The sequence below is a fragment of the Salmo salar genome, chromosome 04, assembly GCF_965601325.2.
Source record: "Salmo salar chromosome 04, fSalSal1, whole genome shotgun sequence".
In the NCBI taxonomy this organism is placed as follows: domain Eukaryota; kingdom Metazoa; phylum Chordata; class Actinopteri; order Salmoniformes; family Salmonidae; genus Salmo; species Salmo salar.
The window spans coordinates 16,230,766-16,253,973 of record NC_138294.1 but is presented as its reverse complement, the minus strand read 5'-3'; the positions used below and the strand labels follow the sequence as shown (position 1 = coordinate 16,253,973).

Sequence of the window (23,208 nt, the reverse complement as noted above, 5' to 3'; positions counted from 1 at the left end):
TTCCTGAGTGGCCAAGTTACAGTTTTGACTTAAATCTTCATGAAAATCTATGTCAAGACCTGAAAATAGTTGTCTAGCAATGATCAACAAGCAATTTGACAGAACTTAAAGCTTTTTGAAAAGAGTAATTGGAACATGTTGCACAATCCAGGTGTGAAAAGCTCCTAGAGACTAACCCAGAAATACTCACAGTTGTAATCTCTGCCTAATGTGCTTCTACAAAGTATTTACTTAAGGTTGTGAATACTTATGTAAATTCTATATTATATTTTCAATACATTTGCAAACATTTTTGAGAGAAAAATATATTTACTGCATTTTAAATTCAGTCTGTAACACAACAAAATGTGGAAAAGGTCTAGGGGTGTGAATACTTTCTAAAAGCACTGTATGTTAAGATTAATTCTGCTAAATGACTAAAATGGAAATGTAATAGAAATGAATGGTAAATAATGTATAGTGTAACTCCGGAGTCAATTTTATTGTAAATAAGAATAAAGATAATGATGAATGACTAAAGATAATTAAAGATAATCATGAATGAATTGTGAATAATGATGAGAGAGTTACAGAGGTTTAAATAGCATACCTCCCCTAAAATGCTAACCTCCCCTATTATGGTTTATGGTCTTGGGGGTATGATCCTCTGTAACTTTCTCACTCAACATTATTACCATTCATTACCCTTAATAAATAAAAGGTGACATTCTGTACAGTCACCCCATATGAAACATTTGATCTCCAATCCAAAATGCTGGCGTATAGAGCCAAATGGAAAGTTGTAGCTTCGCTGTCCAAATAAATATGTAGGGGAGTATAAGTGAGATAAGATAATGTCACTTCACACCGCCTTTTATAGTGACAGGTCACAATGGTACAGAAAGGGTGTGGCGTCATTGTAAACATCGTTGATAATAAGCATCTCAATCATATCACGTGAAAGGGAAGGAGTTCCCATAGGTCGTTTGGTGACCCGTTACTCTACTCACAGAACCAAGATTACATCCGTAGCGCCGGATTTTCATGTCTGTATTTATTCAAATGAAATACAACTGGAGAGTAACTTCAAAAGATACTCATAGCATCTCTGAATCTTTGTGCTGCATTCCTCCTCCAGACCTGATTGAGGGTTAGAAGGCTCCATTACAGCTGCTTCCCTTTGTCGCGTTTCCTATGAGGACGGGCCTGAATCCCAGACGATAAAGCTTCCTGAGTTAAAGAGTTACAACGGTTAACAGAATCATCTTAAATTGGATTATCTTAAATTTGTTTGTCTTTATTAATATTGCAGGTCATCCGGTGTGACCATGCTGAATAAGAAGTTACAGACTACAGTGTATTTCACAACAGCAGGTTTTCAAACCAAACCAAATAGGAAGGGATGTTATACCCTCTAAATAATCACACACTCTATCCACCACATTTACATGTATACTACATTTAGTGTCTATACTTTATATGTTTTTTTTACATGAGCTTTATACATTAGGTGAAGTAGTCAAAACAAGTGCAGATATTTATGACATAAGCTACTGAAAAGAATGTTCATGCTAGTGTTGAAGAGCAAGTCTCCCTTGAGCCGCATGATTGATAGACCAGTTATCTTTTTTATGGGGGGGGGGGGATTGGAAGTTGGGCCGAGTGCTGCACCTGTTGAGGCAGGTCTGAGGGTGTTGGGGCTGGGCCTTGTTCTGCCCATGTTGTGACTGGGCCTGGTTCTTCCCCTGTTGAGGCTGGGCTGGGGGTGTTGCATCTGGTCCAGATGCTGCGTCTGTTGAGGCTGGGCTGGGGGTTTTGAGGCTGGGCCTGGTACTACCCCTGTTCAGGCAGGTCTGAGTGTTTAGAGGCCGGTCCAGGTGCTGCCCGTGTTTATGCTGGGGCTGGTGCCCCTGTTAGGCCCTGTGTACTGGGGCCTCCCGCTCTCAAGCCCTGTAGGGTGAAAGGAACCGTACACATATATAGCAACACAAGAATATAGATGGCGAGAGTAAGCAGTACCTGAACATATAGAAGAGCATGTAGGCACTCCGGGCTCTGGTCCTCAGCACAGTGGCTTCATTGGACATTGACACCTGGCTGTCGTTACAGCAGAACCAGTTTCCACTGGCATGCAAGATGTCACTAATGTAGTGCCCTGTGGAACAAGGAAGACAGACTAGAGTTCAAAGGTCAGGCTATTGTGAGTAATAGTGTTTTGTAACAGTTAAACAGTTCATTTTGGAGGTATTTTATCTGTTACACGTGTCAAGTTTTGAAATCAGAGATAAACAAATACACGTGGCATATAATTAGGCATGCCTCTCCATTCTTTTGAATTAAATTGCGTAAACTCTAAACATATTGCAGTGCCTGTCGGGATGGCACTTCACTCTGAAGCCTTGCTCGCTTGGCTGAAGTGGCTATTGGAGGGTCTAATTATCCCCTACTCTCCAGGGTTCCACAAATTTGGCCCATGGGTGATTTTATTTGGCCCCCCATGTTTTCTGACCCAATAAAATGTCATTGTTAAAAGACTGTAAAAACACCAGCAAATCAGCTCCAAGTGATTTTCATTTTGGAAATCTGTTTCAAAATATTCCCACGGACAATAAAGAGATATATGTGATGGTACACAAATTTAAGCAAGGTTTGAAATGAGTCAAATATTATATCTGTTTGGGCTTCTTACAGTCAATTTGCGGTCTACAAATTATTTGTAATTTTGTTCCATACCCCGGCCCATCTGGCTAAGAAAAAAATTTGACCCGAGGCTGAATCTAGTTGATGATCCCTGGCCTTCACCCTCGATAATTTTCACTCCCTCAGCTTTTGGGTACTTGTGTATATGGCAGAGGCACAAATGAACGCGCAAATTGAGAGACGAGGAGTGATTTGGAATTCAGCTGATGTCATATGTATTGTGCTTCTGCATGTGTGTGTTTTAAGGTATTTACTTACCGGAGTATGCGGAGCCTCCCAAATGAGAGACTACGCCAGTCAGCTGGTAGTAACCATTCACTGACTTCACTGGCTGCTGCTTCTGTAAGAAAACACATGTGGTCATAGGATTCTCCTTTCCTCTACAGTCCACCACACTGTCTACAGTCTACTACAGTACTAGTCTACTACAGGAGGTCTACTACATCGTGTACTCCTCATAACTATCTCAGTGTTCTGTCATAACTTATTTTTCACTGGATTCACTCTCTCTCTCTCTCTTCTCACCACTGAGGCTGTCAGCAGCACTTTCCCTGGTTCCTGGTCATTTGAATCTGAGGGGTCAAATATACATATAAAGAGCTGTGAAAACGTGGTCACTTGTCTGAAATGCTCTGGACTAAAACAGCTCCCATACATCACTAAAGATGTCTGAGAAACATTTTAAATTGCAGCTTCCAGCTTCTCTGTCAGCAGGACCGTTTTGGGAGTGGGTGGTTTGTGTGGTGTTGGAGCAAGAATCGTGTTATGGTGCCATGACCTACCTGAACAGCAGAGGGTGCTGTCTTTGGCCTCTCCAGGTGGGCTGGAGACTTGGCTGGCGAGGGTCTGGGGGATGGACCCCTGGATGCTGGGGGCCTGTGGGTTGGCACTGTGCAGCTGTGGCACCATGTCCCCACAGAGGGTAGAGAGCCTCAGCTCCGAAGGAAACAAAAGAGGAGCCTCCAGCTTCTCCAACCCCCCAGGGCGTCCAAACCTCTTCAGATGCAGAACCAGCACACTGCCCAGAGACAGAGAGGAAGAGAGATGAACAGACAGACAATGAAACCAGTCAACAAAACAACAGATGAGGGAAATGTGTTGGGTGGTGCTCATCCTTAAGTCCTACAACCTGCTCAGGAAGGTAACTACTCCTAAAGGCTCAGGACACAATGACCACTCATTTCATTAAACACTGCTAGTCCTATGAGAGGTTATAAAGGGACAACTCACAGAGGCAGTGTGTGGAACTGCTCCACCTTTGAGGCGTAGAGGCCTTTACAGCCCTCACATGTGAATTCAACCTTTTTGCCCTGGGTTAGAAACAAAAGCATTACAAAATGAATGATACCACTACAATAATAAGATAGCGTATTCTGAGGAGTGGGCAGCTTGCCCTGGGTGTTAGTCTCTACATGCAGGTCTGAGCCCTAAGTGCTGACTTTGAAAGTGAGTGCTAGGCTGCTCAGCAATGTGCGCTCAGGGCTGAAGTCCAACGAGAGGTGGTTGTAGTCCTCTCTGGTGGACGACTCGCGCCCACAGCTTCAGAAGCAGGACAAAGAGAAGAAAAATGCATCAAGTCTGTTTCTGTTTCAGGTCTCTACAATGTTTCTGTTATGCCATGTGTTTTGTAATATTATTTGTAGAAAGATCATGTTCTCAGTAGATACATTACAACCAATGGGAGCTCTTACCTGGTACATGTGCGCACCGACACAAGCTGGAACTCCAGCTGGGAAACAGGGCAGGTATAGCTCACCCCGAGTGTCTTCAGTATCATGCCCTCCTCCTTCAGCTGGCACAGCATATTCACAAGGAACTCGTGTGCGTCCTATGATGAGGAAGAGAAAGAAACATACCAAGATAAAAGCAAATGATGAAGAGAAAATGAACCCTTGCAAAAAGAGCGCTCGTACACAAGAGAGTAGTGCCTCAGTTACCTGTTGCGTGTCACCCAGATACTTCAAATCATATCCCGACAAGGAGTACTTGACCTTCCACATGAGGTCTGCTTTTGAGGCCTGGTTTGCCCCATTGTCAGGTAGACCCAAACGGTGCACATCAGACAGACACCTGTAGGGGAGACAGAGAGTAAATTAGCAGCTGACTGGATGGCGTCAACCTACTGGCTAACGCCCGAAGAGGCAGATGAGTATATCCAAATATGTTTTATCTAGCGGCACCCCACCGTTAGAAATTATTCATTCGATTCAATGCAATTTCCCCTTTGAGGACGGACAATGATCAAAGCAACAAAAATGTGTTGTTTATTCTCCTAAGATATTTGGTTTGGATACTGCTCTCAATTCCAGAGCATTTTAAAAAACGACCAAATTTCCCACGGTAATGTGGAATGTTCAGTCAATGTACATTATGGGTAATGTAGTCATTCTACACTTTCCAAATTGGCCTACAAATGCCTACATCATAATCATTGTGTCATTGTTGTTCCTCTGGGTTATGAAGATTCTGAGAAAAAAAATAAACTGGAAAATAAACCAAAAATAGAATACACAGCAGAATATGAAGTGGTTAAGGATAGGAAAAGGGATAGGATTAGTGAAAATGCTCTCCTAACCTGCTACGATTATCACTTTCTATAGAAGTGGCGTGAAAAGAGTGGGTCCCTTCTTCAATTCATGACCACAAATAACGGGTGTGTGGGGGAGTGTCTGCTTTTGAGCCTTCCCTTACCTGAGCAGGTTGGAGAAGGGGGAGCAGCTCCAGAGTTGTTCCTGGTGCAGGATTTCCTTTGAGAAGGACGGCAGGACCAGGAGGCACTGCAGGGTGGCGTTAAGGAAGCAAGTGTTGCCAATGTTAGGCAACCTGTGAAGAAGAAGCAGCCATCAGTACACACAGAGATACAATATCCTAGACACATAGAGCGGCCTATGTCATAAACCTTCATAACTCTATAAAGTGATGATAATGGAAACCTTCTTGGTCAGGGATAAATTATATGTAATTATGTGAGTACCCAAAGAAGTGGATGTCCTTTAGACCAAGATTGCCATAATTCATGGGTTTATAAATATCTAATAAAACTGACATGCTTGATAGTAAGCCCTATCCCATAGTATATCAGACATTGATCTCTAAACAATAAAGAACTTATATTCAGTGCATTTGCGGTGTGTTGTGGTTTACCCAAGAAGTTCCATGTTGACCAGTGCCCCCCGTTCTTCTGACCCTCTGGTGGCTGAGACTGGCCTCTGGGGCCTTGGGCTAGAGTGGTCCTGAAGAGACAGAGGTCTGGAGGAAGGAGAGAAACAGGTCTAAAGCCTCCAAAACAGAGATAGTATCACTCTACACAGTCTCTCTAATCAATACTATACTGTACTATAAACACAGTGAGTAGTTACGCATGTATTGCTGTCCATATAAATGCAGTCTACCAAGTAGACCAGAGCAATAGGTTAGTACTCTCTTTATCCACTAGATGTGGATAGAAGAGCCTAAAACTACAGTTTGAGGAAAATAACTTTCTGGGACTGTGTTTATCAAGTGTTTCAGAGTAGGAGTCTGATCTAGGATCAGTTTTGCCTTTTATATCATAATAAATCAGATTATTATGGACAGAGAGGACCTGATCCTAGATTAGCACTCATACTCTTGATAAACACTGGCCCTGGTCTTGTAGCACTAAACCCAACTCTCCATAGAGACTCTAGGATGGCACTGTACTTTTTGTTTGAATTACCTGACTGTTGTGCCCTCATGGCTGGTGTCTCCATGACGGTCCAGAGGGTTGGTAGGAGAGGGAAAACTAGGGCGGGACACCACTGGTGAGGATTTCACTGGGGAAGGGTGTTTGGCAGGTGACCGGGGTACAGAGGGCTGTTTTTCAGGAGAGCAAGGCTGAGAGGAACATTTAACAGGAGAGGAAGGTGGATGGAGGGAGGAGAGTTGGTCAGAGGGTGAAGGGTCAGAGGTGACGGAGACATTCCGTTCAGATGGAATTGGAGAGGGGGATGAAGTGCCACTCTCATTCTTCTTTCTTGTCTTCTGCTCCACATCAATTGAATTTGCTTTCTGACGTTTTTTCTGTCGACAAGAAAATGTGATAGTGCTGAATACCTTTTTCCCAGATCCCCAGCCAATGGAAGAGGTGGGGTCATCAGAATAGGAAGAGGTAGGCCTAAATGAGAGGAACTTAGCCATCTATCCTAAACCTCAAATAACACAGTATAGACAGGTTACATTGAGTGACATTTGCAAAAGCCGAACTTCATGTACATTTCATGTACACTTTTTATGTACTTGTCAGTCAGAATGTACTTTTATTCTTCCCACTAGGTGTAAGAGAAAAATACTACTCCAGAATTTAAGAGGTTTTAATCAATTTAACGACCTGATTTCATACCTTTTTGCACCAGCAGAAACAAGCCATGTCAATATCCAATGAAGACTGATACATATCCACATTAACCCATTGTTCAAATTGGCTTTAAGACCATTGTGATGTCATCGGTCATGTATGACACCACCATCTGGCAACCCAATCTATAATATTTTAAAATATATTGTTTTCGTTGAACAAATATGTTTTATTGAAGAGCAAAGTTATGCAGTATACATAAAATATTGTAGATAATATGTTCCATTGTTTCCTTGTTTCTTTTTTTACATTCATTTTTTGTATGTAGTGTTGTTAAACATATGACCACAATTAAGGCACGTTAAGTGCCTTCATCTTCAGCTCCCATGTTGTTTGTGGTTTGGTCGTCGGTTCATTGAAATGCTAAATTATTTTTCTCTTATTCACCAGCAGATGGAGTGCAGCTCTGCCTCAAGGACATAATGAATGTGATTGATTCAATTAAAGCTCAATGGTCAGTGGGCAGAGCTTACAGTGTCCTGTGCGAGTTAAATACACTTGCTAGGTGATAAGTTGGTGTTGAATGGAAGGCATAACACAAGGTTGCTGGACTGAATTTTGTTTTCTAACCTCACTCCAACCCCTAAACAATTCTTCTTACCTAAACTTAACCCAACCCTAGCTAGAGTCCCAGATCTGTTTAGTGCTGTCTTGCCAACTCCTACAGTGGTTCTTCTTTAAAAAGTTGCATCATACTGCAGCACAACTTGCAGGCTGCCGCAGAATTCTATGGCACGTTATTGTTGCCATTAATACCAGTTAGTGCTAGTTTGACCACCAGAGAGCATCTTTGAGAAGCATTTGACAGTTTTTAATATTAAACTAATCGTTGGATAACAGATCGGCTCTCGGAACTCATTTACACATGTTACTGTGTGTGTTTCAAACCTCTCTAGACCCCTCTGTCTGTCCTCTCTCTTGACCCCTCTGTCTGTCCTCTCTCTCGACCTCTCTCTCTCTCGACCTCTCTCTCTCTCGACCTCTGAACGCTCGGCTATGAAAAGCAAACTGACATTTACTCCAAAGGTGCTTACCGGTTGCACCCTCTATAACCACTCTTTTTCAGACACAAAATCTAAAGAAATAAAAAGATAATAAACCCCAATGAGTCGTGCACAACCCGTGTCCAAATTATTTCAAGTTTGCTGAAATAAACCGTTGGCGCACGTTGGAGCTCCAAAAAAAATGACGACACCCAAAAATATCCAGAAGCATCTCACATTGTTGTTACTCACCACTTAGTAGATATTCCCTCAGCGAAGTATGGCAGTTCCATGCAGGTTTCCTCACAAAGTCCAAGGGAAGCACAGCTACCCATGCAGACAGTACTCCTTAGCCGTAACCGATATCCCATGGGAACATGAACTTGTTAAGCTTCCCAAGCAATTATCTCCCGGTGTCACACGATGCTAGGCTAACCTCAAGGATCGCAAATACCTCCACGACGAGACGGTAGCTTCAGTCTTTACTAAGTTTTAACAAAATTATAACAACTCTTTTATCAAATAAAATTGGTATTTCCCTTCATGTCTTAGTAGGTATGGGGTTTTGTTCTAGTTTTGTCGTCTTCTTTTATAATTTTTCTTCACCAACGGTCCTAATGTAAAACGTCCATCCTTTCATCAACGTCTCTTTCCCTCTCTTTTTTCCCAGGCCTCCCGTTAACCAGGTCAACTCCCATTGGCCACAACTTAACATCGACCTTATTGGTCAAAACCTAAACTTCAACCTAAACCAAACTATTCACTTATACATTAAATAAATATTTCTTCAAAAAGCATAATGCATTAATAACATTACAGTTTAGGAGCAATTCAATCATCTTTAAAATATAATACCTATTAATTATAACAAATAAACTCAATACTTGGTTCAAACAAGGGTATTACACACAAAGTAGATGTCCTAACCGACTTGCCAAAACTATAGTTTGTTAACAAGAAATTTGTGGAGTGTTTGAAAAATACGTTTTAATGACTCCAATCAAAGTGTATGCAAACATCCGACTTCAACAGTATAATGGCCATTGGTGCCGGTCACACTCCGGGGGGAAGTTTCCCCTAGCTACAGATCTAGGATCAGGTGTCTCTCCCCCAATCCTAACCGTAACCATTTGTGGTGGAAATGCAAAACAAACCTAAGATCAGCGTCTAGTGGCAACTTCCCCCTACACAAGCAGTCACAGAGTGAGAGCCATAAAGTGCTCTCCATTTGAAGGCTGTGGGTGCTATAAACTCAGTCAGGATATATGTAGTGTATATGTCAATTATCAGAATCCCAATATATTTTAGCACATCCACAATTGGGACCCTGTGAATTCACACATACATCATATAGCATGATATAGAATCATATCAAGTAGAATATTATCAAACTGAGGCTGGTGGGAGTCATATCAAGTAGTATATCAAACTAAGGCTGGTGGGAGTCATATCAAGTAGTATAATATCAAACTAAGGCTGGTGGGAGTCATATCATGTATTATATTATCAAACTAAGGCTGGTGGGAGTCATATCATGTATTATATTATCAAACTAAGGCTGGTGGGAGTCATGTCATGTATTATATTATCAAACTAAGGCTGGTGGGAATCATGTCATGTATTATATTATCAAACTAAGGCTGGTGGGAGTCATGTCATGTATTATATTATCAAACTAAGGCTGGTGGGAGTCATATCATGTACTATATTATCAAACTAAGGCTGGTGGGAGTCGTATGAAGTGTTATATTATCAAACTAAGGCTGGTGGGTGTCGTATGAAGTGTTATATTATCAAACTAAGGCTGGTGGGAGTCATATCATGTATTATATTATCAAACTAAGGCTGGTGGGAGTCGTATGAAGTGTTATATTATCAAACTAAGGCTGGTGGGAGTCATATCATGTATTATATTATCAAACTAAGGCTGGTGGGAGTCACGTGGTGGCCAGTGTTTCTAATCCACTGTGGTTGACTGATAAAGAGTTTCACTATCGTACAGTATGTCAAGGTATGCTTGTAATTGTTAAGGACTGGGGAGTTTTTCAGAAGAAAACATTTTTACTGAATGGAGCTAAACACAGGCAAAATCCAAGAGGAAAACCTGGTGCAGGCTGCTTTCCACCAGATACTGGGAGATTAATTCACCTTTAAGCAGGACAACAACCTAAAACAGAAGGACAAATATACACTGGAGTTGCTTACCAAGAAGACAGTGAATGCTCCTGAGTGGCCAAGTTACAGTTTTGACTTAAATCTTCATGAAAATCTATGTCAAGACCTGAAAATAGTTGTCTAGCAATGATCAACAAGCAATTTGACAGAACTTAAAGCTTTTTGAAAAGAGTAATTGGAACATGTTGCACAATCCAGATGTGAAAAGCTCCTAGAGATTAACCCAGAAATACTCACAGCTGTAATCTCTGCCAAATGTGCTTCTACAAAGTATTTACTTAGGGGTGTGAATACTTATGTAAATTCTACATTATATTTTATTTTCAATACATTTGCAAACATTTTTGAGAGAAAAATATATTTACTGCATTTTAAATTCAGTCTGTAACACAACAAAATGTGGAAAAGGTCTAGGGGTGTGAATACTTTCTAAAAGCACTGTATGTTAAGATTAATTCTGCTAAATGACTAAAATGGAAATGTAATAGAAATGAATGGTAAATAATGTATAGTGTAACTCCGGAGTCAATTTTATTGTAAATAAGAATAAAGATAATGATGAATGACTAAAGATAATTAAAGATAATCATGAATGAATTGTGAATAATGATGAGAGACTTACAGAGGTTTAAATAGCATACCTCCCCTAAAATGCTAACCTCCCCTATTATGGTTTATGGTCTTGGGGGTATGATCCTCTGTAACTTTCTCACTCAACATTATTACCATTCATTACCCTTAATAAATAAAAGGTGACATTCTGTACAGTCACCCCATATGAAACATTTGATCTCCAATCCAAAATGCTGGCGTATAGAGCCAAATGGAAAGTTGTAGCTTCGCTGTCCAAATAAATATGTAGGGGAGTATAAGTGAGATAAGATAATGTCACTTCACACCGCCTTTTATAGTGACAGGTCACAATGGTACAGAAAGGGTGTGGCGTCATTGTAAACATCGTTGATAATAAGCATCTCAATCATATCACGTGAAAGGGAAGGAGTTCCCATAGGTCGTTTGGTGACCCGTTACTCTACTCACAGAACCAAGATTACATCCGTAGCGCCGGATTTTCATGTCTGTATTTATTCAAATGAAATACAACTGGAGAGTAACTTCAAAAGATACTCATAGCATCTCTGAATCTTTGTGCTGCATTCCTCCTCCAGACCTGATTGAGGGTTAGAAGGCTCCATTACAGCTGCTTCCCTTTGTCGCGTTTCCTATGAGGACGGGCCTGAATCCCAGACGATAAAGCTTCCTGAGTTAAAGAGTTACAACGGTTAACAGAATCATCTTAAATTGGATTATCTTAAATTTGTTTGTCTTTATTAATATTGCAGGTCATCCGGTGTGACCATGCTGAATAAGAAGTTACAGACTACAGTGTATTTCACAACAGCAGGTTTTCAAACCAAACCAAATAGGAAGGGATGTTATACCCTCTAAATAATCACACACTCTATCCACCACATTTACATGTATACTACATTTAGTGTCTATACTTTATATGTTTTTTTTACATGAGCTTTATACATTAGGTGAAGTAGTCAAAACAAGTGCAGATATTTATGACATAAGCTACTGAAAAGAATGTTCATGCTAGTGTTGAAGAGCAAGTCTCCCTTGAGCCGCATGATTGATAGACCAGTTATCTTTTTTATGGGGGGGGGGGGATTGGAAGTTGGGCCGAGTGCTGCACCTGTTGAGGCAGGTCTGAGGGTGTTGGGGCTGGGCCTTGTTCTGCCCATGTTGTGACTGGGCCTGGTTCTTCCCCTGTTGAGGCTGGGCTGGGGGTGTTGCATCTGGTCCAGATGCTGCGTCTGTTGAGGCTGGGCTGGGGGTTTTGAGGCTGGGCCTGGTACTACCCCTGTTCAGGCAGGTCTGAGTGTTTAGAGGCCGGTCCAGGTGCTGCCCGTGTTTATGCTGGGGCTGGTGCCCCTGTTAGGCCCTGTGTACTGGGGCCTCCCGCTCTCAAGCCCTGTAGGGTGAAAGGAACCGTACACATATATAGCAACACAAGAATATAGATGGCGAGAGTAAGCAGTACCTGAACATATAGAAGAGCATGTAGGCACTCCGGGCTCTGGTCCTCAGCACAGTGGCTTCATTGGACATTGACACCTGGCTGTCGTTACAGCAGAACCAGTTTCCACTGGCATGCAAGATGTCACTAATGTAGTGCCCTGTGGAACAAGGAAGACAGACTAGAGTTCAAAGGTCAGGCTATTGTGAGTAATAGTGTTTTGTAACAGTTAAACAGTTCATTTTGGAGGTATTTTATCTGTTACACGTGTCAAGTTTTGAAATCAGAGATAAACAAATACACGTGGCATATAATTAGGCATGCCTCTCCATTCTTTTGAATTAAATTGCGTAAACTCTAAACATATTGCAGTGCCTGTCGGGATGGCACTTCACTCTGAAGCCTTGCTCGCTTGGCTGAAGTGGCTATTGGAGGGTCTAATTATCCCCTACTCTCCAGGGTTCCACAAATTTGGCCCATGGGTGATTTTATTTGGCCCCCCATGTTTTCTGACCCAATAAAATGTCATTGTTAAAAGACTGTAAAAACACCAGCAAATCAGCTCCAAGTGATTTTCATTTTGGAAATCTGTTTCAAAATATTCCCACGGACAATAAAGAGATATATGTGATGGTACACAAATTTAAGCAAGGTTTGAAATGAGTCAAATATTATATCTGTTTGGGCTTCTTACAGTCAATTTGCGGTCTACAAATTATTTGTAATTTTGTTCCATACCCCGGCCCATCTGGCTAAGAAAAAAATTTGACCCGAGGCTGAATCTAGTTGATGATCCCTGGCCTTCACCCTCGATAATTTTCACTCCCTCAGCTTTTGGGTACTTGTGTATATGGCAGAGGCACAAATGAACGCGCAAATTGAGAGACGAGGAGTGATTTGGAATTCAGCTGATGTCATATGTATTGTGCTTCTGCATGTGTGTGTTTTAAGGTATTTACTTACCGGAGTATGCGGAGCCTCCCAAATGAGAGACTACGCCAGTCAGCTGGTAGTAACCATTCACTGACTTCACTGGCTGCTGCTTCTGTAAGAAAACACATGTGGTCATAGGATTCTCCTTTCCTCTACAGTCCACCACACTGTCTACAGTCTACTACAGTACTAGTCTACTACAGGAGGTCTACTACATCGTGTACTCCTCATAACTATCTCAGTGTTCTGTCATAACTTATTTTTCACTGGATTCACTCTCTCTCTCTCTCTTCTCACCACTGAGGCTGTCAGCAGCACTTTCCCTGGTTCCTGGTCATTTGAATCTGAGGGGTCAAATATACATATAAAGAGCTGTGAAAACGTGGTCACTTGTCTGAAATGCTCTGGACTAAAACAGCTCCCATACATCACTAAAGATGTCTGAGAAACATTTTAAATTGCAGCTTCCAGCTTCTCTGTCAGCAGGACCGTTTTGGGAGTGGGTGGTTTGTGTGGTGTTGGAGCAAGAATCGTGTTATGGTGCCATGACCTACCTGAACAGCAGAGGGTGCTGTCTTTGGCCTCTCCAGGTGGGCTGGAGACTTGGCTGGCGAGGGTCTGGGGGATGGACCCCTGGATGCTGGGGGCCTGTGGGTTGGCACTGTGCAGCTGTGGCACCATGTCCCCACAGAGGGTAGAGAGCCTCAGCTCCGAAGGAAACAAAAGAGGAGCCTCCAGCTTCTCCAACCCCCCAGGGCGTCCAAACCTCTTCAGATGCAGAACCAGCACACTGCCCAGAGACAGAGAGGAAGAGAGATGAACAGACAGACAATGAAACCAGTCAACAAAACAACAGATGAGGGAAATGTGTTGGGTGGTGCTCATCCTTAAGTCCTACAACCTGCTCAGGAAGGTAACTACTCCTAAAGGCTCAGGACACAATGACCACTCATTTCATTAAACACTGCTAGTCCTATGAGAGGTTATAAAGGGACAACTCACAGAGGCAGTGTGTGGAACTGCTCCACCTTTGAGGCGTAGAGGCCTTTACAGCCCTCACATGTGAATTCAACCTTTTTGCCCTGGGTTAGAAACAAAAGCATTACAAAATGAATGATACCACTACAATAATAAGATAGCGTATTCTGAGGAGTGGGCAGCTTGCCCTGGGTGTTAGTCTCTACATGCAGGTCTGAGCCCTAAGTGCTGACTTTGAAAGTGAGTGCTAGGCTGCTCAGCAATGTGCGCTCAGGGCTGAAGTCCAACGAGAGGTGGTTGTAGTCCTCTCTGGTGGACGACTCGCGCCCACAGCTTCAGAAGCAGGACAAAGAGAAGAAAAATGCATCAAGTCTGTTTCTGTTTCAGGTCTCTACAATGTTTCTGTTATGCCATGTGTTTTGTAATATTATTTGTAGAAAGATCATGTTCTCAGTAGATACATTACAACCAATGGGAGCTCTTACCTGGTACATGTGCGCACCGACACAAGCTGGAACTCCAGCTGGGAAACAGGGCAGGTATAGCTCACCCCGAGTGTCTTCAGTATCATGCCCTCCTCCTTCAGCTGGCACAGCATATTCACAAGGAACTCGTGTGCGTCCTATGATGAGGAAGAGAAAGAAACATACCAAGATAAAAGCAAATGATGAAGAGAAAATGAACCCTTGCAAAAAGAGCGCTCGTACACAAGAGAGTAGTGCCTCAGTTACCTGTTGCGTGTCACCCAGATACTTCAAATCATATCCCGACAAGGAGTACTTGACCTTCCACATGAGGTCTGCTTTTGAGGCCTGGTTTGCCCCATTGTCAGGTAGACCCAAACGGTGCACATCAGACAGACACCTGTAGGGGAGACAGAGAGTAAATTAGCAGCTGACTGGATGGCGTCAACCTACTGGCTAACGCCCGAAGAGGCAGATGAGTATATCCAAATATGTTTTATCTAGCGGCACCCCACCGTTAGAAATTATTCATTCGATTCAATGCAATTTCCCCTTTGAGGACGGACAATGATCAAAGCAACAAAAATGTGTTGTTTATTCTCCTAAGATATTTGGTTTGGATACTGCTCTCAATTCCAGAGCATTTTAAAAAACGACCAAATTTCCCACGGTAATGTGGAATGTTCAGTCAATGTACATTATGGGTAATGTAGTCATTCTACACTTTCCAAATTGGCCTACAAATGCCTACATCATAATCATTGTGTCATTGTTGTTCCTCTGGGTTATGAAGATTCTGAGAAAAAAAATAAACTGGAAAATAAACCAAAAATAGAATACACAGCAGAATATGAAGTGGTTAAGGATAGGAAAAGGGATAGGATTAGTGAAAATGCTCTCCTAACCTGCTACGATTATCACTTTCTATAGAAGTGGCGTGAAAAGAGTGGGTCCCTTCTTCAATTCATGACCACAAATAACGGGTGTGTGGGGGAGTGTCTGCTTTTGAGCCTTCCCTTACCTGAGCAGGTTGGAGAAGGGGGAGCAGCTCCAGAGTTGTTCCTGGTGCAGGATTTCCTTTGAGAAGGACGGCAGGACCAGGAGGCACTGCAGGGTGGCGTTAAGGAAGCAAGTGTTGCCAATGTTAGGCAACCTGTGAAGAAGAAGCAGCCATCAGTACACACAGAGATACAATATCCTAGACACATAGAGCGGCCTATGTCATAAACCTTCATAACTCTATAAAGTGATGATAATGGAAACCTTCTTGGTCAGGGATAAATTATATGTAATTATGTGAGTACCCAAAGAAGTGGATGTCCTTTAGACCAAGATTGCCATAATTCATGGGTTTATAAATATCTAATAAAACTGACATGCTTGATAGTAAGCCCTATCCCATAGTATATCAGACATTGATCTCTAAACAATAAAGAACTTATATTCAGTGCATTTGCGGTGTGTTGTGGTTTACCCAAGAAGTTCCATGTTGACCAGTGCCCCCCGTTCTTCTGACCCTCTGGTGGCTGAGACTGGCCTCTGGGGCCTTGGGCTAGAGTGGTCCTGAAGAGACAGAGGTCTGGAGGAAGGAGAGAAACAGGTCTAAAGCCTCCAAAACAGAGATAGTATCACTCTACACAGTCTCTCTAATCAATACTATACTGTACTATAAACACAGTGAGTAGTTACGCATGTATTGCTGTCCATATAAATGCAGTCTACCAAGTAGACCAGAGCAATAGGTTAGTACTCTCTTTATCCACTAGATGTGGATAGAAGAGCCTAAAACTACAGTTTGAGGAAAATAACTTTCTGGGACTGTGTTTATCAAGTGTTTCAGAGTAGGAGTCTGATCTAGGATCAGTTTTGCCTTTTATATCATAATAAATCAGATTATTATGGACAGAGAGGACCTGATCCTAGATTAGCACTCATACTCTTGATAAACACTGGCCCTGGTCTTGTAGCACTAAACCCAACTCTCCATAGAGACTCTAGGATGGCACTGTACTTTTTGTTTGAATTACCTGACTGTTGTGCCCTCATGGCTGGTGTCTCCATGACGGTCCAGAGGGTTGGTAGGAGAGGGAAAACTAGGGCGGGACACCACTGGTGAGGATTTCACTGGGGAAGGGTGTTTGGCAGGTGACCGGGGTACAGAGGGCTGTTTTTCAGGAGAGCAAGGCTGAGAGGAACATTTAACAGGAGAGGAAGGTGGATGGAGGGAGGAGAGTTGGTCAGAGGGTGAAGGGTCAGAGGTGACGGAGACATTCCGTTCAGATGGAATTGGAGAGGGGGATGAAGTGCCACTCTCATTCTTCTTTCTTGTCTTCTGCTCCACATCAATTGAATTTGCTTTCTGACGTTTTTTCTGTCGACAAGAAAATGTGATAGTGCTGAATACCTTTTTCCCAGATCCCCAGCCAATGGAAGAGGTGGGGTCATCAGAATAGGAAGAGGTAGGCCTAAATGAGAGGAACTTAGCCATCTATCCTAAACCTCAAATAACACAGTATAGACAGGTTACATTGAGTGACATTTGCAAAAGCCGAACTTCATGTACATTTCATGTACACTTTTTATGTACTTGTCAGTCAGAATGTACTTTTATTCTTCCCACTAGGTGTAAGAGAAAAATACTACTCCAGAATTTAAGAGGTTTTAATCAATTTAACGACCTGATTTCATACCTTTTTGCACCAGCAGAAACAAGCCATGTCAATATCCAATGAAGACTGATACATATCCACATTAACCCATTGTTCAAATTGGCTTTAAGACCATTGTGATGTCATCGGTCATGTATGACACCACCATCTGGCAACCCAATCTATAATATTTTAAAATATATTGTTTTCGTTGAACAAATATGTTTTATTGAAGAGCAAAGTTATGCAGTATACATAAAATATTGTAGATAATATGTTCCATTGTTTCCTTGTTTCTTTTTTTACATTCATTTTTTGTATGTAGTGTTGTTAAACATATGACCACAATTAAGGCACGTTAAGTGCCTTCATCTTCAGCTCCCATGTTGTTTGTGGTTTGGTCGTCGGTTCATTGAAATGCTAAATTATTTTTCTCTTATTCACCAGCAGATGGAGTGCAGCTCTGCCTCAAGGACATAATGAATGTGATTGATTCAATTACAGCTCAATGGTCAGTGGGCAGAGCTTACAGTGCCCAGTGCGAGTTAAATACACTTGCTAGGTGATAAGTTGGTGTTGAATGGAAGGCATAACACAAGGTTGCTGGACTGAATTTTGTTTTCTAACCTCACTCCAACCCCTAAACAATTCTTCTTACCTAAACTTAACCCAACCCTAGCTAGAGTCCCAGATCTGTTTAGTGCTGTCTTGCCAACTCCTACAGTGGTTCTTCTTTAAAAAGTTGCATCATACTGCAGCACAACTTGCAGGCTGCCGCAGAATTCTATGGCACGTTATTGTTGCCATTAATGCTAGTTAGTGCTAGTTTGACCACCAGAGGGCATCTTTGAGAAGCATTTGACAGTTTTTAATATTAAACTAATCGTTGGATAACAGATCGGCTCTCGGGAACTCATTTACACGTGTTACTGTGTGTGTTTCAAACCTCTCTCGACCCCTCTGTCTGTCCTCTCTCTCGACCTCTCTCTCTCGACCTCTGAACGCTCGGCTATGAAAAGCAAACTTACATTTACTCCAAAGGTGCTTACCGGTTGCACTCTTTTTCAGACACAACATCAAAAGAAATAATAAGATAATAAACCCCAATGAGTCGTGCACAACCCGTGTCCAAATTATTTCAAATTTGCTGAAATAAACCGTTGGCGCACGTTGGAGCTCAAAAAAAAAAAAATGACGACACCCAAAAATATCCAGAAGCATCTCACATTGTTGTTACTCACCACTTAGTAGATATTCCCTCAGCGAAGTATGGCAGTTCCATGCAGGTTTCCTCACAAAGTCCAAGGGAAGCACAGCTACCCATGCACACTCTCGACCCCTCTCTCTCTCGACCTCTGAACGCTCGGCTATGAAAAGCCAACTGACATTTACTCCAAAGGTGTTTACCGGTTGCACCCTCTATAACCACTCTTTATATTTACAGTAGTGATGGACAGCTGGAGGCATTTCGTTTTTCACAAGATAGCAGGCTGTGAATTCTGACAACAAGCCAACCTAACTAAAAAGCACATTTCATTGGTTGCCATGGTGATTAATCCAATAATATTTGGTTGGACACATGAAAGGAAACAAAGAGTTTAACGGAATCTCTAAATGAAAATACTTGCAGATCAATACAGATCAACAAATTACAGTAGTAGATCTAATTGCATTTAGAGGATTCTAAATGAATATCTAATGGGCTTTTACACTATTATCATGCAGGGTTATTAATAAATTAATATATTTGTAGGGGTTGGGCAAATCTGGTTTTAGAGTACTTAACTTCTTTGGGATAGGGGGCAGTATCTTCATGGCCGGATAAAAAAACGTACCCGATTTTAATCTGGTTACTACTCCTGCCCAGAAACTAGAATATGCATATAATTAGTAGATTTGGATAGAAAACACCCTAAAGTTTCTATAACTGTTTGAATAGTGTCTGTGAGTATAACATAACTCATAGGGCAGGCCAAAACCTGAGAAGATTCCATACAGGAAGTGCCCTGTCTGACAATTTGTTGTCCTTCTGTTGCATCTCTATCGACATTACAGCATCTGTGCTGTAACGTGACACTTTCTAAGGCTTCCATTGGCTCTCTAAAGCCGCCAGAAAGTGGAATGGGGTGTCTGCTGTCTCTGGGCAAAGTTCAGCAGCTCTGTTTGTGAGTGGTCAGCCTGGAGACAGTGAGACTGGAGATGCGCGGTCACGAGACTTCTCAATTTTTTTCTTTCAGCCTTTGAATGAATACAACGTTGCCCGGTTGGAATATTATCGCTATTTTACGAGAAAAATAGCATAAAAATTGATTTTAAACAGCGTTTGACATGCTTCTAAGTACGGTAATGGAATATTTTGAAATGTTTTGTCACGAAATGCGCTCGCGCTTCACCCTTCGGATAGTGAGCTGAACACACGAACAAAACGGCGGTATTTGGATATAACTATGGATTATTTGGAACCAAAACAACATTTGTTGTTGAAGTAGAAGTCCTGGGAGTGCGTTCTGATGAAGAACAGCAAAGGTAATCCAATTTTTCTAATAGTAATTCTGAGTTTAGTGAGCCCTAAACTTGGTGGGTGTCAAATTAGCTAGCCTGTGATGGCCGAGCTATGTACTCAGAATATGGGTATGCTAGTTCTGAACATCACATGCTAATGTAAAAAGCTGGTTTTTGATATAAATATGAACTTGATTGAACAAAACATGCATGTATTGTATAACATAATGTCCTAGGAGTGTCATCTGATGAAGATCATCAAAGGTTAGTGCTGTATTTAGCTGTGGTTTGGGTTTATGTGACATAAATGCTTGCTTGGAAAATGTCTGTGTGATTATTTGTGTCTATGTACTCTCCTGACATAATCTAATGTTTTGCTTTCGCTGTAAAGCCTTTTTGAAACCGGACAATGTGGTTAGATTAACGAGAGTCTTATCTTTAAAATGATGTAAAATAGTTGATTGTTTGAGAAAATTGAATTGTGGTATTTTGCAGTCTAACAAGTAAACATAGCCTACAGTACAAGGTAAACATGGCGAAGATGCTTAATTCCTTACATAAGGGAGAGCAGGCCATGTCAAGACTTTCTCAGTGACCTCAAGTACTCATTAACTCTGTCTTTAATGCTTTTTCGGGTTGCATCAGTCATGGACACAGTATTAATGGTGAACACCTTGAGGTTCACTGGTAAGCCACATTTGCCTCAGGATCCATCCCAGTTGGGGCGGCAGGTAGCCTAGTGGTTAGAGCGTTGGGCCAGTAACCGGAAGGTTGCTAGATGAAATCCCTGAGCTGACAAGGTAAACATCTGTTGTTCTGCCCCTGAACAAGGCAGTAACTGTTCCTAGGCCGTCATTGTAAATAAGAATTTGTTCTTAAATGACTTGCCTAGGTAAATAAAAAATACAAGTAACTGTCTCTGCAAATAATGAGTGATACTGATTCACGTGCACCTTCATCAGATGAGCAGAATGGTACTGCTCTGAGCCCCCATTGATTGTGGTGTCCTATGATAGAAATGGTAGATCAATAAAGATTTAAAAGTGACTCCAACACACAAATTCTGTGTACAGAAACACATTTTAAGAATCTAGCAAAACCAATCGCTTTCATGGGAATCATGCGTTTTTTCGGTGTGGCCTGTTGTCCAGCACTTTGGCCACCGATCTCCACGGATGGTTGTCTGCATGGTTGTATGCTCTGCAAAAACACATTCACGTTTTTAGTACACAAGTATCAATTGTATTACACAGTATGCTTACACATATATATGTTAAGAATATCATGGAATATAATTGAACATTTTAATTTCTCTTAGAATGAAAACCTGAGTGTAACAGCAGTTTCAGTAAGTAATATGCTACAGTCCAGATACAGCTTCGTCTGACCAAGTAGAAACCAAAACATAGGTGTCTTTTTCGGGTGTTTATATACACCTTAGCCAAATACATTTTAACTCCGTTATTCACAATTTCTGACATTTAATCCAAGTAAAAATTCTTTGTCTTGGGTCAGTTAGGATCACCACTTTATTTTAAGAATGTGAAATGTCAGAATAATAGTAGAGAGAATGTTTTATTTCAGCTTTTATTTCTTTCATCACATTCCCAGTGGTTCAGAAGTTTACATACACTCAATTAGTATTTGGTAGCATTGCCTTTAAATGGTTTAACTTGGGTTAAACGTTGCGGATATTGTTCCACAAGCTTCCCACAATAAGTTGGGGGAATTTTAGACCATTCCTCCTGACAGAGCTGTTGTAACTGAGTCAGACTTCTAGGCCTCCTTGCTCGCACACTCTTTTTCAGTTCTGTCCACACATTTTCTATAGGATTGAAGTCAGGGCTTTGTGATGGTCACTCCAATACCTTGACTTTGTTGTCATTAAACCATTTTGCCACAACTTTGGAAGTATGCTTGGGGTCATTGTCCATTTGGAAGACCCATTTGCGACCAAGCTTTAACTTCCTGACTGATGTCTTGAGATGTTGCTTCAATATATCCACATACATTTTCCTTTCTCATGATGCCATCTATTTTGTGAAGTGCGCCAGTCCCTCCTGCAGCAAAGCACCCCCACAACATGATGCTGCCACCCCCGTGCTTCATGGTTGGGATGGTGTTCTTCAGCTTGCAAGCTTCCCCGTTTTTCCTGCAAACATAATGATGGTCATTATAGCCAAACAGTTTCAACAGACCAGAGGACATTTCTCCAAAAAGTACCATCTTTGTCCCCATGTGCAGTTGCAAACTGTAGTCTGGCTTTTTTAGTGCAGTTTTGGCGCAGTGGCTTCTTCCTTGCTGAGCAGCCTTTCAGATTATGTTGATATAGGACTTGTTTTACTGTGGATATAGATACTTTGTACCTGTTTCCTCCAGCATCTTCACAAGGTCCTTTGCTGTTGTTCTGGGATTGATTTGCACCAAAGTGCGTTCATCTCTAGGAGACAGAACACGTCTCCTTCCTAAGCGGTATGACAGCTGCGTGGTCGCATGGTGTTCATACTTGCGTACTATTGTTTGTACAGATGAACGTGGTACCTTCAGGCGTTTGGAAATTGCTCCCAACGATGAACCAGACTTGTGGAGGTCTACATTTTTTTTCTGAGGTCTTGGCTGATTTCTTTTGATTTTCCCATGTTGTCAAGCAAAGAGGCACTGAGTTTGAAGGTAGGCTTTGAAATACATCCACAGGTACACCTCCAGTTGACTCAAATGATGTCAATTAGCCTATCAGAAGCTTCTAAAGCCATGACATCATTTTCTGGAATTTTCCAAGCTGTTTAAAGGCACAGTCAACTTCGTGTACGAACATTTCTGACCACTGGAATTGTTGGGGGAATTATAAGTGAAATAATCTGTCTGTAAACAATTGTTGGAAAAATGACTTGTGTCATGCACATGTAACCCTCTCACCAGGCTCGAATATGACTCTCACAATATTAACTTATGTAGAGTATCTCAACAGCATGGGATGTTAGGTGAGAAGGACATCTCCAATAAGAATTCCTATTGTAAATTATCTAGGGTTATGACAATAGGGTATTAACTTCAGATGAAATGATTATAGGTTCCTGTTATTGAATCAGGATAAACTATCTACAGACCAGTTACAATCATCTGACAAAAGAGAGAGACCAGCTACAGACTGAGAGATATTTTCTTAGCGGGAGGTTTACCAATTGCTGTGAGTAAACATACAGTAATAAATGTTCATTAATCCCACACACCTGATTGTGTCTCTATTTTTTTTCATTAAGTATTCAGTGCTATAAATGAAAGGAAATTCATGCTTTCATCTTGTAGAACAAACCTGTCCTGCTGGCTGGCAGAAGTTTGAATCCAGTTGGTACTTCCTGTCTACTGAGACTAAAACCTGGAAGAAGAGCAGAGAGGACTGTCTGGAGAGAGGAGCAGACCTGGTGATCATAAACAGCGATAAGGA

General features: G+C 41.7%; 2 protein-coding genes across 6 annotated transcripts; both read right to left on the bottom strand.

Moving 5' to 3' along the window:
• Positions 1-1,012: 1,012 nt before the first annotated feature.
• Positions 1,013-7,095, bottom strand: LOC106602220 (ubiquitin carboxyl-terminal hydrolase 37). 3 transcript variants are annotated; one of them, XM_045716444.2, is made up of 14 exons: positions 7,040-7,095; positions 6,377-6,720; positions 5,824-5,928; positions 5,371-5,502; positions 4,617-4,749; positions 4,371-4,507; positions 4,119-4,218; positions 3,910-3,989; positions 3,462-3,697; positions 3,205-3,251; positions 2,938-3,019; positions 1,999-2,134; positions 1,651-1,929; positions 1,013-1,209 (listed from the first exon to the last, which is right to left on the bottom strand). In XM_045716444.2, the coding sequence occupies exons 1-13, from the start codon at positions 7,091-7,093 to the stop codon at positions 1,923-1,925; spliced, it is 1,593 nt and encodes a 530-aa protein (XP_045572400.2). In that variant the 5' UTR covers positions 7,094-7,095; the 3' UTR covers positions 1,013-1,209; positions 1,651-1,922. The 3 variants fall into 3 exon arrangements, with proteins under 3 accessions (XP_045572400.2, XP_045572397.2, XP_082830263.1); XM_045716441.2 differs by having other exon boundaries at positions 1,651-2,134; positions 7,040-7,094; XM_082974137.1 differs by lacking the exon at positions 1,013-1,209 and having other exon boundaries at positions 1,256-2,134; positions 7,040-7,094.
• Positions 7,096-11,276: 4,181 nt separating this feature from the next.
• Positions 11,277-17,359, bottom strand: LOC123723850 (ubiquitin carboxyl-terminal hydrolase 37). 3 transcript variants are annotated; one of them, XM_082974136.1, is made up of 14 exons: positions 17,304-17,359; positions 16,641-16,984; positions 16,088-16,192; positions 15,635-15,766; positions 14,881-15,013; positions 14,635-14,771; positions 14,383-14,482; positions 14,174-14,253; positions 13,726-13,961; positions 13,469-13,515; positions 13,202-13,283; positions 12,263-12,398; positions 11,915-12,193; positions 11,277-11,473 (listed from the first exon to the last, which is right to left on the bottom strand). In XM_082974136.1, exons 1-13 carry the CDS (start codon positions 17,355-17,357, stop codon positions 12,187-12,189), a joined length of 1,593 nt encoding a protein of 530 aa, XP_082830262.1. In that variant the 5' UTR covers positions 17,358-17,359; the 3' UTR covers positions 11,277-11,473; positions 11,915-12,186. The 3 variants fall into 3 exon arrangements, with proteins under 3 accessions (XP_082830262.1, XP_082830261.1, XP_045572401.2); XM_082974135.1 differs by having other exon boundaries at positions 11,915-12,398; positions 17,304-17,358; XM_045716445.2 differs by lacking the exon at positions 11,277-11,473 and having other exon boundaries at positions 11,520-12,398; positions 17,304-17,358.
• Between the last annotated feature and the right edge of the window lie 5,849 nt (positions 17,360-23,208).